Raw genomic sequence first — 17,166 nt, forward strand, 5'->3', positions numbered from 1 at the left:
TATCATCTGGGCAAGTTGTTTTAAGGACTATGGTAGGCTCATAGGTCTATACTTGACAAAAGGCATAGTTCTGGCAAGCCTTGGTCTACAGTTAGAGTATATTTGATGTTCTGGTAAGGCCTACAAGTTTGAAGCATTCATGACCGAAATTTAAAAACATTGATGATATCTATTAATTAGAGAAATTAGTCAAATTTAGTTGTAAATTATGTTCAACGAGATTTATTGCTACTGACATTTTGTTCAGGGCACCATGAAAAATTGGTTTGAGTTGATATATTTTCCTACCATCAACCTCACTTCTAGTCTTGAGTTAGTATGGAAAATGATTTGAGGGTATGGTTAGAATGGCTACTTCATAATAATGCGAAATCCTGAAATTGCTATTTAGAACTTCATTGCATTGCGCCTTACGTAGTACAATGATTTTGCTTTTTGGCTCTGCTTCTGGTATTTCATGTCTTGTAGCCTCGAGCATTGATTTCAAGTGTCATAACTCGGCTTAAAATTTATTTTCCCTAATTAAAAAATATTTTTGAGGGATTTTGAGTTATAATGCAATTTTATCGCTGCACAAGGTGTCCATTATGTTGTTAAAATATGTCAATGGATATAATAGCTCTCCAGATTGGTTGGCTAGATTTGCAATCCTATGAAGGGGTTTATTTTTAAGTTTTGGGAGTAGTTGTAGTTTGGCAAGTCTCCATTTGAAGCCTTTTTGTCTCTCGTCAAATAAATAAAAAATTACTTGAAAAGGAGTTGTAGGCATGTAATTACATTTCTCTATGCAAGTTGAAACAATGCTCATGCGGTCAAGCCATGTTTTATTTTTTGGCTTGCAGGTAAAATATGAATTCTCAAACAAATCTTAGGTCGATGCTACGCAAATCACTTAAACAATGGACCTCGCCTCTATTCCCTATTCTTTGGCATTTGTAAGCAGACTCCTTAGGAAATATCTAGTTTTAAATTGAATGGATGCTGAGGAATGAGTCATATTCATTGTTATAAATACAAGCCCCCTGAAGATTTGGAAGTGCTTGATAAAACACAGAAGTTTCAACAAAAAAATGCCAAAACATAAAAAAAATCTGTTTAAGATATTCTTGTAAGGTTCATGATAGTGGGCTCCACTTGTATGCACTATTGTGATATTACATTGGCACCTAGATCCTATAAATGATGTGGTTATGGAGGCTTTCATTTGCTTATGTTCTTCGAGTAGTTCCTTCTCCTGCCTTCTTTGATGTGGGGCTCCTTGGTAGTACTCTTTATGACCTCTCGTGAGATTCTATAAGAAAATATTGTTGAAGTTATAGCAAAATCAATGACTATGCTAAAACTTGCCTTGCGCCATAGTGCTGTGTGTAAGCATTGTGAAATGCTCACCGCCAGTAAGGTTTTGCACAAAAAATGCAAAAAATAAAGACAATTTAAAAAAACAAATTTACTTGGACCCCTACAATGAACTCCTTATTGTCGCCTAAACGTCATTGAAAAAGGTTTCAATTGAGTTGTGAAACTGATGCAAGCAAAAATTTGGGAAGGGCCCCAAATTTTTGCAAGCAAAATAAACTCTTTCCAGATAATAGAAATTTACATGAACTCACAAAAACTCTATAAATTAGACAAAAAACAAACTTATATAATAAAAAAGACTATTACAAACTTGGACACAAACATCTTACAAACTTTGACAACATAAACACAAATTAAAGGCACCTAAAGGAGCTTGCCAATCATTGAGAGAAGGATACAGGTGGGGTGGATACTTGTGGCGAGAAGAAGAGGTTAGAAGACTAGAGGAAGTATAGCTCGCAAGCTATAGAGTGGAGAGGAATGAGAAGGACAGCTCTCAAGCTATTCCAAAGAAAACCCTCAGGTTTTGTCTTCAAAAATCATAATTTCCACCAACCTTTAAACATACAAAACATCTCCCATTTATAAGAAAAGAAAGAAGCTAAACAGCCACTATATTAGGGAATATGGAAGACCAAAAGTCACCAAATAGAAGGCCAAAAGATAGCAGCTGAAAGGTCCCCAAAAATCAGCCAAATACATTCCCAAACAGCCAGCAGAAATTCTGCACGGGATAGCAGAAACTGCAGCAGAAAAATTGCACAGAAATTAGAGAAAATCCCATGGAATTTCCCCCAAACAGTTCACGGGAAACCAGCCAGCAGGAGACCCGAAAAGCCAGCATAGGAGACAAAGAGGCAAGGCACGGGAAACCAACCAGCAAGGGATCTGAAGAGCCAGCACAGGAGACAAAGGGGCAAGGCACGGGAAACCAACCAGCAAGGGGAAACTGAGAAGACAAAGGAAGGGGAAGAGGCACAAGTCCACTCTATAATAATGAGAATACCTTTTTGATTTTATGAGCTAGGAAGTAAATTTATTCCACCATTTATTGAGCTAAATAAGTAGAAAAGGCTCATTAATGAGCCGATTTTAGAAGCTCACCAAAATTTAAAATCCAACTTGTTTTGACCCCCCTTGCCTACATCAAAAACTGGTTGATTAAAAGCTTCCTTAATTCTTGTCAACCTTATAAAGAACAAAAAATATGAAGATTCGACAAATTTTAGGCAAAATATGCAACACCAAAGCTGAATTTACTTACTTAATTACATGCTCTTTGAATAGGAAGACTAAAAGATCATGCCAAAAAAAAAAAAAAAAAAAAACCAATTTATCAATGCATATTGTAGATACATGCACTTAAAGTAGACAGATAATGAGGCTGCGTGTAACTAAACTATTTATAGTCATAGTTGTGTATCACCATGCACAGATACCTTGTGTTATTTTATAATTTCCCTGCATACGGAACCCCACCTAGTTGGATAAAGGCTTGATGTTGATGTTGTTGTTGCATGCATGCCTAGATGCTGAGTTAGCAAGGAGAAATTTGAGTGAGACATGATGATCAACTCGTAAAGACTAGTTCGACCTAGTTCGCCACTATATATTTCTCATAACATCACCACCAGATTGCTAAATCATGCATGCTAACATGGGATCAGATACACTGAATGCCATGCATGCCATGACAACATGCAACATTTATTGATGGACCGGCTAATGACATATGGTATGTAGAAAATATAAATCAAGAAATGTGGAAGGAAGATGATAAAAAAAAAAAACTATAGATATATGTTTTATTGAGTTGCACTTGAATCAATCACAATTCTTTCATATGAGAAATGGAAATGATCCAACAAAGAGTGCAATTTATTCAACCTTTGAGATATGATGGACTTGAAAAACTCAAAAGGTAATTTAGTTTGGCTATTCATATTTGTTGGTAGCCCATCTACAGTTAAATTTGTATTGTGGATGTGTATAAATTGAAAGGGAAAAAAATGGCTTTCATTGCTATTCTCATCGTGTTAGTTGTCAATGCGACATCACAAGGACGATTGATTGACCACAGGAATTTTGTTGAAAAGCCACTTTTTTTTAAATTGCACGTAACCTTGGGAAATAAAAAAAAAAGGTTCATAAGGTCCTTCTAAAGCTTTTAAATTTTCAAATAAGTTCTAGAGAAATGATATTGTCCTTCAAACATTCTTAAGGCTTTCCCAGCATGTTTTAAGTGCAAAATCCTTTTTTTCACCAACAAAATTATTTAAAAGTTCAAAATCCAAACAAAAGGGAAAAAAATTATAAAATAGGTTAAAGTAATAAGAAAAATATAGGAATGTTAAAATCAGATCCCTTGCCGCTGAGAGCTGAGCTTGAGAAAAATTGTGTTCTATCGATCTTTCAAAAAAATTAAATAGTACCCTCTTTCTAGCTTGATTGACTTGGTTATTTTGCCAATGATTTGGATGACTTGTGCCAGTAATGATTGATCAAGTGATGTAAACCATACTCTTGGGTGAACCGTGTCAAATTCGACTAGTTTGAGTGGCCACTTGTGTTTTTTCAAAGCATTGAAATGTTGAATTAGTGAGGTACCTCAACTTTAATTTACATACCAAGATGAGAAATTTCTTGAGGCAATCAAAACATGATAAATAGATGATATTTGTTTAGCTATTTGTGATTAGTCTTGGCGGTTAGACTAACCTATGGTGATTGATTTCCAATCAGGCTAGCCTTTATTCCTAAAATATGTATTCTTAGTGGAGTCATTCTAGTCTTTCCGAGTGGATTCATCCTCTTATCTATTAAATGAAGAAATTTGAGTAAATAGCTATGTGGTTTTGAGGCATCTGTTATAATAATGACATTAACACACCAACATAAGGCCATATAAAGAATGTGGTACTGGGTTTGCCAATTTGGTCCTTGATAGAATCTTATTTAACTTCTATGGCAGACCTAAAAGATGAATATTTTAGGTCATCTTCTTTGAAATAAGGTGGGTTTATTTGTGATAAGCCATTGTCAAGAAAGGTTAAGGTTCATGAAGGAGCATATGTAATATTAATATGACTAGGTTAGCCATTCTTACTACCTTTAGGCTAGTATCATGTTTAATCATGCCTAAAATAAGAAGCTGAATCACATATCTGTCTTACTATCAAAATTCCAGCTAGTCACTACCATTATACATCAATCCAAAATTTAAAAACCATTAAGGTAAAAATGATGATAAGTGCAGTAACTAAGCACTTCTTAAAGTTTTCAAATGTAGTTAAACAGTCAAAATTGAGTTCAAATGGTATGCTGTCCTCAAGTAAATGATATAGTGGTTTCATAATTTTAGAATTTTTTTTAATAAATCTTCTATAAAAATAGGCATGACCTAATGGCTAATTTCTCCAAACCTTAGGCATATGGTGCCCACATGCAAGAGCATAATGCCCTATATTAGCTTAGGCATCTCTTGAAATTGGTCATCTTGGCATGCTTTCCATCTCTTGTCTATGGTAGCACCTTGGATGAGGGAACCTGGGTTCTTAACAAGGTTCCATAGGTTATGATGGGGACATCAGATCATCATGGAGAGTTTATCAGAGACGCGGCCGTCGATCTACGGCCACGATTATTTTCTTAATTATCTTGCACGTTTCAAATTCGGAGCATGTGATTTCGCCTACGCAATTGATCGCTTCATTTGTCTTAACCGTCGTTTGAAGATTGCTTATAGTTTTGTTCTGAAATTATTCTAATTTAATAGTTGTGCAATGTTCAAATGAAATCATAACCATAGCATCTAATTAGTCCTGCATCAGGTTAGACCCACGAATAGAAATTTCGTCTAACCAAGGTTTAAAATTGCCTTAATTGGGTATTAAGGCATTTTTTTTTCGTGAGGCGAGGCGTAAGCCTCAAGGTGTTTTGAGGCATAGGCCTCAAAATCTAAAAATTGCGTAAAGTCAAAATAAAAGTTAAAAGTGATTTTTTATATAATATTCAAATAATATGTTGAAATGTGATATTTTAACTTTTTATTGAACTATGAAGTAACAAATTTACATACATATGAAACAAAAAATTGTATAAGATGTAAAGTGTTAAGTGATGAATTATGTGAAATAGAATTGAAATTCAAATATTACAGGAACAAAGCAACATAAAATATATGAATTGCATAAAAGTATTATATAACATCAAGCTCAACTTTAATTTTTTCCTTTATCAGTTGCCTGCTCATCTATGTTTAATTCCTAAAGAAAGCTGAAATAATTGACAAAAATTCAGAAATCATTTGTACTATCGTTACTAAGGGGATTTTCATTTGAGTCACTGTCATAACAAACTGATCTCTTCCCTGCCTCACCCTATAGGTTCCAATACCTCTCAATATGCTTCTTCATTTATTTCAATCATCTTCATCTTTCATAAATGTTTGTCATCAACATAAATATAATACTTCAAAATTTTAAGAGGAGATGGTGTTGGCATGCGGCTTTCTAGTGATCCCCATGCGACAACAATGATAGTGGTGGCTACGGTGAAGGCGATGGGCTGGAGGTCGAGGCAATTGAGAAGGTTGTTGCGGCTTGGGGGTGTAAGAAGACGTTTTTTTTTGGCTTTTGTATAGGATTTAGGTAAGTTTTTAATTAAAAAAAATATAAATAGAGTGAGGGGTATGACTCGTGCTAATGAGGCATACGCATCGTGCCAACGAGGCGAGGCACACTTCAAGCGAGCCTCATCCAAGATGAGGCGTAAGACTCATAAAAAAAGCTTGAGGTGTAAGCCTTGAGGCATTTTTTACTGGAATTGCGGAGAAGGCGGGCCTCAAGACAAGCCTCATATTGCTCAATTTTAAACAATGCTTCTAACTACTTAGGTCAGGGTTCACTATGAACCCTAAACAATGAATTTTTATGAATATTTAGGATACTTGTCTCGTAGAATCAATGATTTCCCGCATATTTGAGTCATGTTTTTTGATACGGATGTGGGCCCACCTCATTTTAAGAGAAAAAAATGCTTTTGTTTTGTGGGTCCTAGCACCTCATTTCAGACCTACAGGAGAAAAAGGTTTAAGGGGAGATCATGGGAGGAAATGTGAGGTGCATTTATGGTGGGAAAAAAATTAAGGCGAGATCATTGGAGAAAATGTGAGGTACATTTTTGGTGGGATTAGGGCTGGTTTTAAGAGGGAAAGTTTGTTTGTGGGAGGAATTATGTGAAGAATTTTATGCAGTAGTTTTTCTTAGGTGATTTTGGGTTCCTAGTTGCTGCTAGGAAATCGGGGCAGAGTCGATTCACCTCTCGAACGATGAGTCAATTACATCTTGTGTTTCTTTTATTGAATATTGTTATTTCAGCTTTATTAGTGTTGTTCATGCATGCCATTGCTATTTTCTCTTGATTTTGGTGGCTGTTTTTCGTTGTTTGGTGTTGATTTCACTTTAGTGGCTGTTTTGGGTGCTGATTCAATCTCCAAAACATATCAAATTGTTATCAGAGTAAGTTTTTGGGACCGATGGTTAGGAGAAGAATTGAGGCGTTGGAAGAAAAGTTGGAGGGGGAAGTAGGGCAGCTGCGAACGGATGTGAGATCGTTGAATGAGCATTTTTTAGCGATGGAAGGAAGGTTTGAGAATCTAGAAGCGATGATGAAGCGGATGTTGGAGTTTCAAACTAAAGCGGCTCCGCTAGAAGCAAGGGGGAATCAGGGAAATGACATGCCAAGGGGAGACATAGAGGTGGAAATTTTAGGAGAGGAGGGAATACTCCACCTTGAGCCTCTATTGAGAGGGGGATGGATAGGGAATATGGAGGTAAGAGGGAATGAGAATAAGAGAACAGGCGGGCTAAATTTGAAGGAAGAGAGGGATATGAAAGGAGAAAGGAGGAGAGGGAACCGTGGAGAGATTTGAATGCTTGTTTCATGGGAGGCATGGAGGGAGGAAGGGGAAATTGGGGCGAGAGAGATTCGAAGGTCAGGAAGCTAAAAATGTCGGTGTTTGAAGGCGATGATGCACATGGGTGGATTTATAGAGTAGAAAGATATTTTACGGTGAACGGGTTGATGGAAGGGGAGAGGTTTAGGGCAACAACACTATGTCTCGAGGGAAAGGTACTGGCATGGTACCATGAGAGATTTTAGCTTATGTCGGGACATTTAGGGAGATTACTAGAGACGATGTTAGAGAGCAATTTCATGAAGGGACTCGAACTAGAGCATACGGCCGCTGTGTGAGTGGTAAAACCCCGTGACTTGGGAGAAGCTATGTAGTTAGCCCAGTTGATAGAGGACAACATCACTTGAGAGGAGTAGCAAAGGGGACCACCTTCTTTGCACCTAGGGTGCCAATTGTATCAGGTCAAAGAGAATCTCCAAAGGAGAAAGGTTTGGTAGCTCGACCGTGAGGAAACTTTAAACGACTGACTGATACGGAGCTGTAGGACAAACGAGCTAAGGGGCTATGTTTTAGGTGCAATAAGAAGTTTGCACAGGGCCATAGGTGTAAAAATCACACCTTGCAGGTCCTTTTTCTTTGTGATGAGGAGGAGATAGGCGGAGTAGCGGCAGAAGGATAAGTGTTAGTGGAAGAGGAGCCCTTACACTTGGAGGTGGTGGAGGTTTCATTGAATTTTGTAATAAGATTCACCCCAAATCACAATATGAAGGTGAGGGGACAGATAAGATGGGAAGCGGTGGTTATTTTGGTGGATAGTTGGGCTACCCACAATTTCTTATTTAATCAGGTGGTAGACAAGCTGGTAGACACAGGATGTTTTGGGGTTATGATGGGTAGAGGGAAGGTGGAGAAGAGCAGCGGTTCCTGTCAGGGATTGGTGGTGGTGTTGCAGGGGATTCATATTAGGGAGGATTTTCTTCCACTAGAGTTGGGAAGTACAGATCTGATCTTGGGTATGAAGTGGCTACAAATTTTGGGGAGACTAAGGTGGACTAGAAGTCCTTAGCTATGGAAATCCAGATGGAGGGGAGAAATGTGGTGATTAAGGAAAACCCTAGTTTATCCAAAGCAATGGTTTCCTTGAAAATCATGGTACGTGCCATACAGAGTGAAGGATTGGGATTCTTTGTGGAGCTCCAGAGCTTGGAGGGAGGAGATGCCCGGGAGATAGAGGACATTCCAGAAGTAGTTTAGCCACTTCTCCAGTAGTTCAGTGAGGTTTTCCAACCTTCACAAGGATTGCCTCCTCCACGGGAGCACGAGCACGCTATTATTCTGAAGGAAGGAGTCACTTTCGTTGGTGTCCGACCATACTGCTACCCAAAGGTCCAAAAGGATGAGATTGAGAGGCTAATTCAGGAGATGCTTAAAGTCTAGATCATCAAGCCTAGTGTGAGCCATTTTTCTAGTCGCGTGTTGTTGGTGAAGAAGAAAGATAACAGTTGGAGATTTTGTGTAGATTATCATGCCTTGAACATGGAGTCTGTGCCAGACAAGTTTCTCATATCGGTCATTGATGAGATGTTAGAGGAGTTGCATGCTTTGGTGGTGTTCTCAAAGATCGATTTAAAGTATGGGTATCACCAGATCAGAATGAGAGCAGAAGACACCCACGAGACTTTTAGAACTCACGAGGGACACTATGAGTTTTTGATGATTCTTTTTGGCCTCACTAATCCCCCTGCCACTCTCCAGTCACTCATAAATAGGGTTTTCAAGCCTTATCTTTGGAGGGTTGCTTTGGCATTCTTTGATGACATACTTATTTCTAGCAAGTCGGAGGAGGTGCACTTGGAGAACTTGGGGATGATGTTGGGAACTTTGAAGAATCACCAACTATATGCTAACATGAAGAAGTGCTCTTTTGCGCAACAAAGAGTGGAGTACTTGGGACATATAGTGTCTCAAGTCGGGGTGTCAGTGGAGCCAACCAAGATAGTGGCAATGGTGGAGTGGCCAGTGCCTAAAAACCTGAAGGGGCTAAGGGGGTTCTTGGAACTTACAAGATATTACATGAAGTTTGTGATGGGCTCTATAGCCAGTCTGTTAACAGAGCAGCTGAAGAAGGACGATTTCAAATAGGGGGAGGCAGCCACTCAGGCGTTTGAGCAACTAAAGAAAACCATGACTAGTGTCATTGTGTTAGCACTACTAGATTTCAACCAATCATTTGCAGTAGAGATTGATGCATTAGGCTATTGGTGGGCAGCAATTCTCATGCAATGGTAGAGGCCCATAGCTTATTTCAGGCAAGTGTTGACTGCTAAGGTTAGAATGAAATTAGTATATGAAAGGGAATTGATGGAGATTATGATAGCAATTTAAAAGTGACGACCTTAACTGTTGGGGCAGCACTTCATAGTCATGACCGATCTGAGGAGTTTTAAGTTTTTGCTGGAGCAGAGGATTGTGATAGAGGAGCATCAACGGTGGTTTTCGAAGTTGTTGGGATTTGACTTTGAGATCCAATGAAAGCTCGGGTTGGAAAATAAAGCGGCAGATGCTCTCTCCATAAGTAGTGAAGATCTTAAGGTTATGACTCCATCGGTTTCCATATTGGTGGATTCGGAGGAATTGAAGCAAGAAAGCGAGCATGATGAAGAGTTGAGTAAAATCAGAGGAGATTTACTGCAAAACAAGGATAGTCATCCTGGTTATTCTTTGGTGGGTTAGAAGTTGTTATACCAGTGACGGTTTGTGCTATTAAGGACATCACCACACATCCCTTATTGCAGGAGTTTCATGGCACAATTATTGGGGTATATTCGGGAATCCAAAAGACACATTGTCGACTAGCAGCAAAATCGTACTGGGTGGGCATGTAGAAGGATGTGGAGAAAGATGGTGGCCAATTGTGATGTATGACAGAGACACAAATACCATGCTATGACTCTAGGTGGTCTTTTACAGCCTTTAGCTTTTTACCCGAGAAGGTGTGGGAAGATGTGACTATGAACTTCATTGAGGGATTGCCTAAGTTAGAATGATTCATCATGATTCTAGTGGTGGTGGACAGATTGAGCGAATACGCTCATTTCATTTCTCTACGCCATCCATACACTACAGTGTTAGTGAAAGCCGCTTTCATTAGAGAGGTGGTCTGTTTGCATGGCATACTTGAGTCCATAGTGTTTGATAGAGACAATGTCTTTTTGAGCCATTTTTGTGGAGCTATTCGAGATGCAAGGGACTATCCTGAAGCAGAGTACCGCTTACCACCCTCAGACAGATGGTTAGACGGAGGTGGTAAATCACACTATGGAGACTTATCTTCGTTGTTTTGTCTTGGATACCCCAAAGATGTGGGCCAAATGGCTAGTTTGAGTAGAGTACTGGTATAACACTTCATATCATACAATAGCTGTGGAAAAATACTAGTATTGTCAGTGGAGCAGTATTTGGGAGAAAGAGACTGGATCTTGACTGAATTGAAGAGACATATACTGTGAGCACAACAAATAATGAAGAAGCAGACATATGGACATAGAAGGGATGTGTAGTTTGAGATTGGAAATAGTTTATCTAAAGATCCGACCTTACAGATAGAGGACTCTAGCTAGACGGAGGAATGAGAAGCTTTTCCCCTTGATACTTTGAGCCATACGAGGTCGTGGAGCGCATTGGTGTGGTTGCCTATCGTCTATTGTTGCTACCAACTTCAACCATCCTTCCAGTATTTCATGTGTCGTAGTTGAGACTAGCCATTGGAAACCATATACCCTCGCTTGCACTACCGACTACACCCTCAAAAGATATGGAGGTAATATTAAAACCACTGGAGGTGCAAGGTGTGTGCCAAAGAGACAAAGGGATCAAGGAAGTGTTGATCAAGTGGAATAATTTATCAGAATATGAAGTGACATGGGAAGCCTACAACACTATCCAGAGGCAATTTCCTTCTTTCCACCTTGAGGACAATGTGACTTTTTGGGAGGGGAGTATTGATACGGCTATGGACCCCACTTTAGTTCAAGAGCCAAAAAGGCTCTTGTTTTGTGGGTCCCAACACCTCATTTTAGACCTATAAGAGGAAAAAGTTTAAGGGGAGATCATTGGAGAAAATGTGAGGTGCATTTATGGTGGGATTAGGGCTGGTTTTAAAAGGGAAAGTTTGTATGTAGTAGGGATTATGTGAAGAATTTTCTGAAGTAGTTTTTCTTAGGTGATTTTGAATTCCTAGTTGCTGCTAGGAAATTGGGGGAGAGCTGATTCACCTCTTGAAAAAGTGAATCCATTGTATCTTGTATTTTTTTGATTGAAACTTGTTATTTCAGCTTTATTAGTGTTGTTCATGCATATCATTGCTATTTCCTCTTTCTTTTGGTGGCTATTTTTCGCTATTTGGTGTTAATTTTTCTCCAGTGGCTTTTTTGGGTGCTGATTTGATCTCCAAAACATATCATTTTCATATCTCTTCCTATAGTAATACCGCTGATAAATTAGAGTGTTGGAAAAGAGAATGTTAAGATGAATGTGTAGCAAAATCAGGAAGAACAAATACGAAAATTTGATATTAGAGACATGATTGGAGTAGTATCTATTGAAGATAGTTGAAAATAGAATTGTTATACAATGAATGATAGAGAGTGATAGAGAATATGTTATTAGATAGGTAAATAAATATAGCTCTGTCAAAGGATTAAGGGAAAATTGATAGACCAAAATAACATAGATTTTAGTTCTTTTAAAATAATTTACGAAAAATATGTCCAACATCTTGGCATTTTTCAACAAAATGATTGCAAAATGGGGATTCGTAAGGCTGAGCAAATAGTTAGGACTGTGTTGATAATATATGAACTGAACAGGTGATACGGTGGTTAGATCTGCATCAGGAATTTAGCATATTAAAAGTTTCTTCTTGTCACCGGTTCTTTCTCAAGTTTTTCCTGATTCCTTTAGTCAAATGCCATAGTAATTGTCATTTTGTTTTTTGGCAGACATGGAAGACATTAGAAAATTTGCCGCAGAGAAAGGTGCTGTAGAAGCTAATGATTTAAGTCACTGGGACATTGGTTTCTGGAGTGAAAGACTTCGTGAATCAAAATTTGACATAAATGAGGTAGTTTATTCTTAGTTGAAGTTTCTTTAAAATTTTGTATCACGGCAATGATTTAGCTTTGCAAATTATGAAATGCTGACTTATGCTATGTTTATTTTTCTCATATCACTAGCAATTCTATTGTTTGATTGTAGTTTGTCTTTTATTGTTCTTGTTCCTAAAGATTACCTGCTACTGTTTTTATGGCTGGCTTAGTTGTTGTCAATAAAAAATTCATAAACTGCAGAATTTTTGGTGTAGCACGGTATCTGTGCTGAACGCCGTTATGATTATTTTTTCTTTCGAAGTGAAATCTAAGTCCCGGGTCCCCAGAACATCATGCAAATGAGAATTTAATTTTTCTTATGGATGTCCCTTTGCAGGAGGAGTTGCGGCCTTATTTTTCACTACCTAAGGTCATGGACGGTCTTTTCAATCTTGCAAATAAACTTTTTGAAATCAACATTGAACCAGCTGATGGTTTGGCCCCGGTGAGTTCCTTTTTGTTGCTCCTTTTTTATTTCATCTTGACATAGTTATTGATTCTTTCTGTGATGAAAGCTGCACCATATTCTTAATAAATCTATATCATTTCTTTCCAGGTTTGGCATTCTGATGTGAAATTCTATTGTGTTAAAGATGCTTCAGGCAATCCAATTGCGCACTTCTATTTTGATCCCTATTCCCGGCCTTCTGAAAAACGAGGAGGAGCTTGGATGGATGAGGTGTTTGCTCGTAGTCGAGTGCTTGCACGTGATGGCAACTTGGTTAGGTTGCCCACTGCCCACATGGTGTGCAATCAAACACCACCAGTGGGAGGAAAACCTAGCCTTATGACTTTCCGTGAGGTAGCTTTCTATGACCGTTAATTATTTTTAGTTTCCCAGTATTCTTTCAGACCTCTGCTGAAGTTAGTATTCTAATCTGAAGTTCAAGTAAGTGCATCATTGATTATAACTAAAAAAATGCCCAGGTCTTGAGCATGCAAAAAGTAAGCAAGATGCTGCGTATAGCAAATTACAAGCCACTACATTGTGTTTTTTGTTGGTCATTTTCATTCATAAACTACCCAATACCCTTGGATTGCAATGGCTGATAGAAACAGTTGAAATTAAATTAAATTATTAGTTCTATTCTAATGTCCAGTTGTTTAAAAGTTGAATAAATTTCTTTTAGTTAAATATGAATAAATTGTTTATTAAAAATTAAAGTGTGCGTGCATATAGCTATTAAATATAGTAATTGATATACATGATTTAATAAAAAATAATATAGTTGTAATTTTCAATTTAAATTCAAATTTAGAATAATAAAATGCATAATGTGATTAGTAAAAAATATTAAATGAAATGACTATATTCAAATTGCAGCATATCTTAAGTAATAATTAGCTTTTAAATAAGTTTGGAGTGAGGTTCAAATTTTATTCAATGACATGCATGATGATAGTTAGCTTTTGAATTTGTTTTAATTCAAATTTAAAACAATTATGACATGTAGCACCCACATAATGCACGAAATGCCACTTTTAGTTCAACGGGCACTCTTTATTATATTTAGTGATTAGGAGAAATGTACTTCAACATATGTTGTCTAAGCTTTGAAACTTGATTCTCTCCAAGTTATTTTCATTTTTATCTTTAAATATCATATATTTTTTCCATAGTCTCATCATTTAATTGAAGTTTATTCTGTCAATTATTGGTAGGTCGAGACCGTGTTTCATGAATTTGGTCATGCACTACAACATATGTTAACCAAACAAGATGAAGGGCTTGTTGCTGGAATTAGGGGAATAGAATGGGATGCTGTAGAACTTCCCTCGCAATTCATGGAAAACTGGTGTTACCAGAGGTACTGGCATTAAAGACTTGCTATTTATTTTTTAGTTTTTCTGGTCTCATTTGATAAGAAAATATATGCTTTTTCGTGTTTGTGAAACATTAATTAGGTGTAATATGCTATCCATACTTAATTTGCCTAATTTTTGTGATAACATAGTAGGCAATCATGGATTGACCAGTCTTTGATCGTATCCATACTAAAACTGATGGTGCGTTTTATGATTGTACATTTTTCTCCTAGTGATCGTGAAACTGGGAGCAACTTTTCCTTTAGAGGTTGATAACATTTTTTGTCACCTGGTTGATGTTGCACTTTGTTTTGCTTGCATTGGCAAATGCTACACAATCAATATCATCTGGATAGGGAGATATTAGTCTCGTATATAATTATCTATTTTACATTATAGTCAATTAAAAATAAAATACGGTTTACATATTACACCTAGCTTAGTCAGGTGAAGGAGATGTGTGGATTCTAGTGTGATCAAATTCTAGAAATTACGATGCCTGTCTTGGACAGTTCAGTGATATGAATAGTATTATGTGGCTTGATGTCAATCGAGCTAATGCCTGGGAACAATATAGAACAATTCAATGAACCAGTGCTTGGATTGAACTGAAGAGACATCCACCCCAGAATTATGCATAAATTAACATGGTCATTGACCTGATTTCATAAGTTGCATACTTTTCCAATTTAACAGATGTTGATATCACCATATTAGACATCTTGGGGACACTATTCAGTATGCCATGGTATCTTGTAATATGTGAAGGGTACTCTTTTTTCCTCCCTTAATCCTTTTCTTTGTTCTCCCTTCCAAACTTAATATTAAAGACGTATTTTTTCTCCTCTCCAAACCTAGTATTGAATAGGCAATTGCATTTGATATCTTGAAAAGTGGGGACATTATTTGAAAAAAAGACATGAACATCACCATCTCTCCGGTTTCAAGATCAGAATACTGACATGCTGCTCTTAAAAGGATGTTATTTTTCAATTGTTCTATTTTTGTTTAACATTCAACTTCTTTGTACTTGTTAACATTTATGCAAACATTATTGTGAATATTATGTGCAAGGTTTAAAATTGCGTAATTGGGTGTTGAGGCGTTTTTCTTTCGTGAGGTATGGCGTAAGCCTCAAGGCGTTTTGAGGCGCAAGCCTCAAAATCCAAAAAATGTTTAAAGTGAAAATAAAGGTTAAAAGTGATTTTTTTATAATACCCAAATAATATATTAAATAATGACATATTAACTTTCTATTGAACTATGAAGTGATAAATTGACATACATATGAAACAAAAAATTGCACAAGACATAAAGTAACAAGTGATAAATTGTGTTAAATAGAATTGAAATCCAAAAAATTATAAGAGCAAAACAACCTGAAATATAGGAATTATGTAAAAGTATCCTATAACATCAAGTTCAACTCCAAATTTTTTCTCTCAGTTCCCTACTCATCAACATTTAATTTAAAAAAAAAATTGACATAATTGACAACAACTTAGAAATCATCTACACTATCATCACTAAGTGGGTTTTTATTTGAGTCGTCGTCATAACAGATTAGTCTCTCCCCTGCCTCAGCTTGTGGAGTTCAATGCATCTCAATCTGTTTCTTCTTCATTTATTTCAATTATATTTTTCTTTAATAAATAATTTTCATCAACATAAAGATGAGAATAATACTTCAAAATTTTAAGAGGAGGTGGTGGCGATGTGTGGCTTTCAAGTGATTCTAGATGGTGGCTATGATGGTGGAGGCTACGACAAAGGTGGTGAGATGGAGGTCGAGAAGGTTGAGATCTAGTTGTTACGGCTTGGGGGTGTATGAAGACATGATTTGTTCAGGGCTTTAGTTTAGGATTTATGTAGTTTTAATAAAAAATATATAAATCGAGTGAGGCTGACGCCTAACGCCAATAAGGCGAGGTGCGTCTCAAGGCAGGCCTCAACCAAGCTGAGGTGTGATTCTCATAAAAAAAGTTCTTGGTGTAACTCTTGATGCGTTTTTCACTGGAATTGTGCTGGGTCGGGCCTCAAGACGAGCCTCATATTGCACAATTTTAAATAATGATTATATGATATGCACTCATCAGAAGGATAATCAACTTAGACTTTGGTTGGTATTTACATGCTGTCACTATGATCCTGTTGTGTTGAAATAAAATTCCGGTACTCTGATACGATTAGAGGGGGCAGTTAGCCCACCCATCCGGTTGAGCAGAACTTGGATTAGAAAATCCGGAAAATTCGGCCTCCCTTGTGGGGCCTAGCAAAGCTGTGATTCATTATGTTAGGAGGAGGAATAAGGTGGGAATTATTTAAGGAAAAGATTTTCAATTTGAATTTAAATAAGAGACAGAATATTATTTAGGGTCGTTTCCTAAAATATGTTTAATTGTTTAGTAAGTTTTCCTAAATTATATTTAATTGTTTAGGAATGTTTCATAAATCATGTTTAATTATTTTGAAATGTTATATTTATGATTTTGTATTCTAGGGTTTATAGTATGCTATTGCTGAGTTTTATGTTCTTGGTGTTTGTTGTGAGTTCCTAGCAGCGTCTATGTCTTGTGGGAGAGACGATCTACCTCTCTGATAGTAGATCACTTGTATCTTGCTTTCATATTGTAGAAATAATAAAAACCACCCATTGTTTTGGGCATTCATGTAGTTTTCTATTTATTGGCTTGCTGTTTTTACTTTAGCGAGGTAAATGACATCAAAAAAGATGGATGCATTGGAAGGTAAGATGAAATAACTCAGGGCCGTGATGGAAGAGAAATATTCCGAGATGGAGGAAAAGTTGTCAACCATTGAAGAAAAGCTCTCATCCATAGAGAACCACCTTGAAAACTTGGAAGATATGATTAAGAAAATGATCTAGATGCAGTCGAAAGCTTCACCGACAATTCCTATGGTTGAACCAAAGGGAAG

General features: G+C 37.1%; 1 protein-coding gene across 1 annotated transcript in view; it reads left to right on the forward strand.

Annotated features, from left to right (window-relative positions):
* The window catches only part of LOC110103892 (probable cytosolic oligopeptidase A), a 48,621-nt gene that overhangs the window by 9,295 nt on the left and 22,160 nt on the right, over positions 1-17,166 (forward strand). Inside the window, exons 8-11 of the mRNA XM_020832771.2 lie at positions 12,277-12,398; positions 12,761-12,868; positions 12,980-13,225; positions 14,086-14,231. Of these exons, the coding sequence (XP_020688430.2) occupies positions 12,277-12,398; positions 12,761-12,868; positions 12,980-13,225; positions 14,086-14,231 (622 nt within the window). The remainder of the gene's footprint in view (positions 1-12,276; positions 12,399-12,760; positions 12,869-12,979; positions 13,226-14,085; positions 14,232-17,166) is intronic.

This window comes from Dendrobium catenatum, unplaced genomic scaffold (genome assembly GCF_001605985.2).
Source record: "Dendrobium catenatum unplaced genomic scaffold, ASM160598v2 fragScaff_scaffold_30, whole genome shotgun sequence".
In the NCBI taxonomy this organism is placed as follows: domain Eukaryota; kingdom Viridiplantae; phylum Streptophyta; class Magnoliopsida; order Asparagales; family Orchidaceae; genus Dendrobium; species Dendrobium catenatum.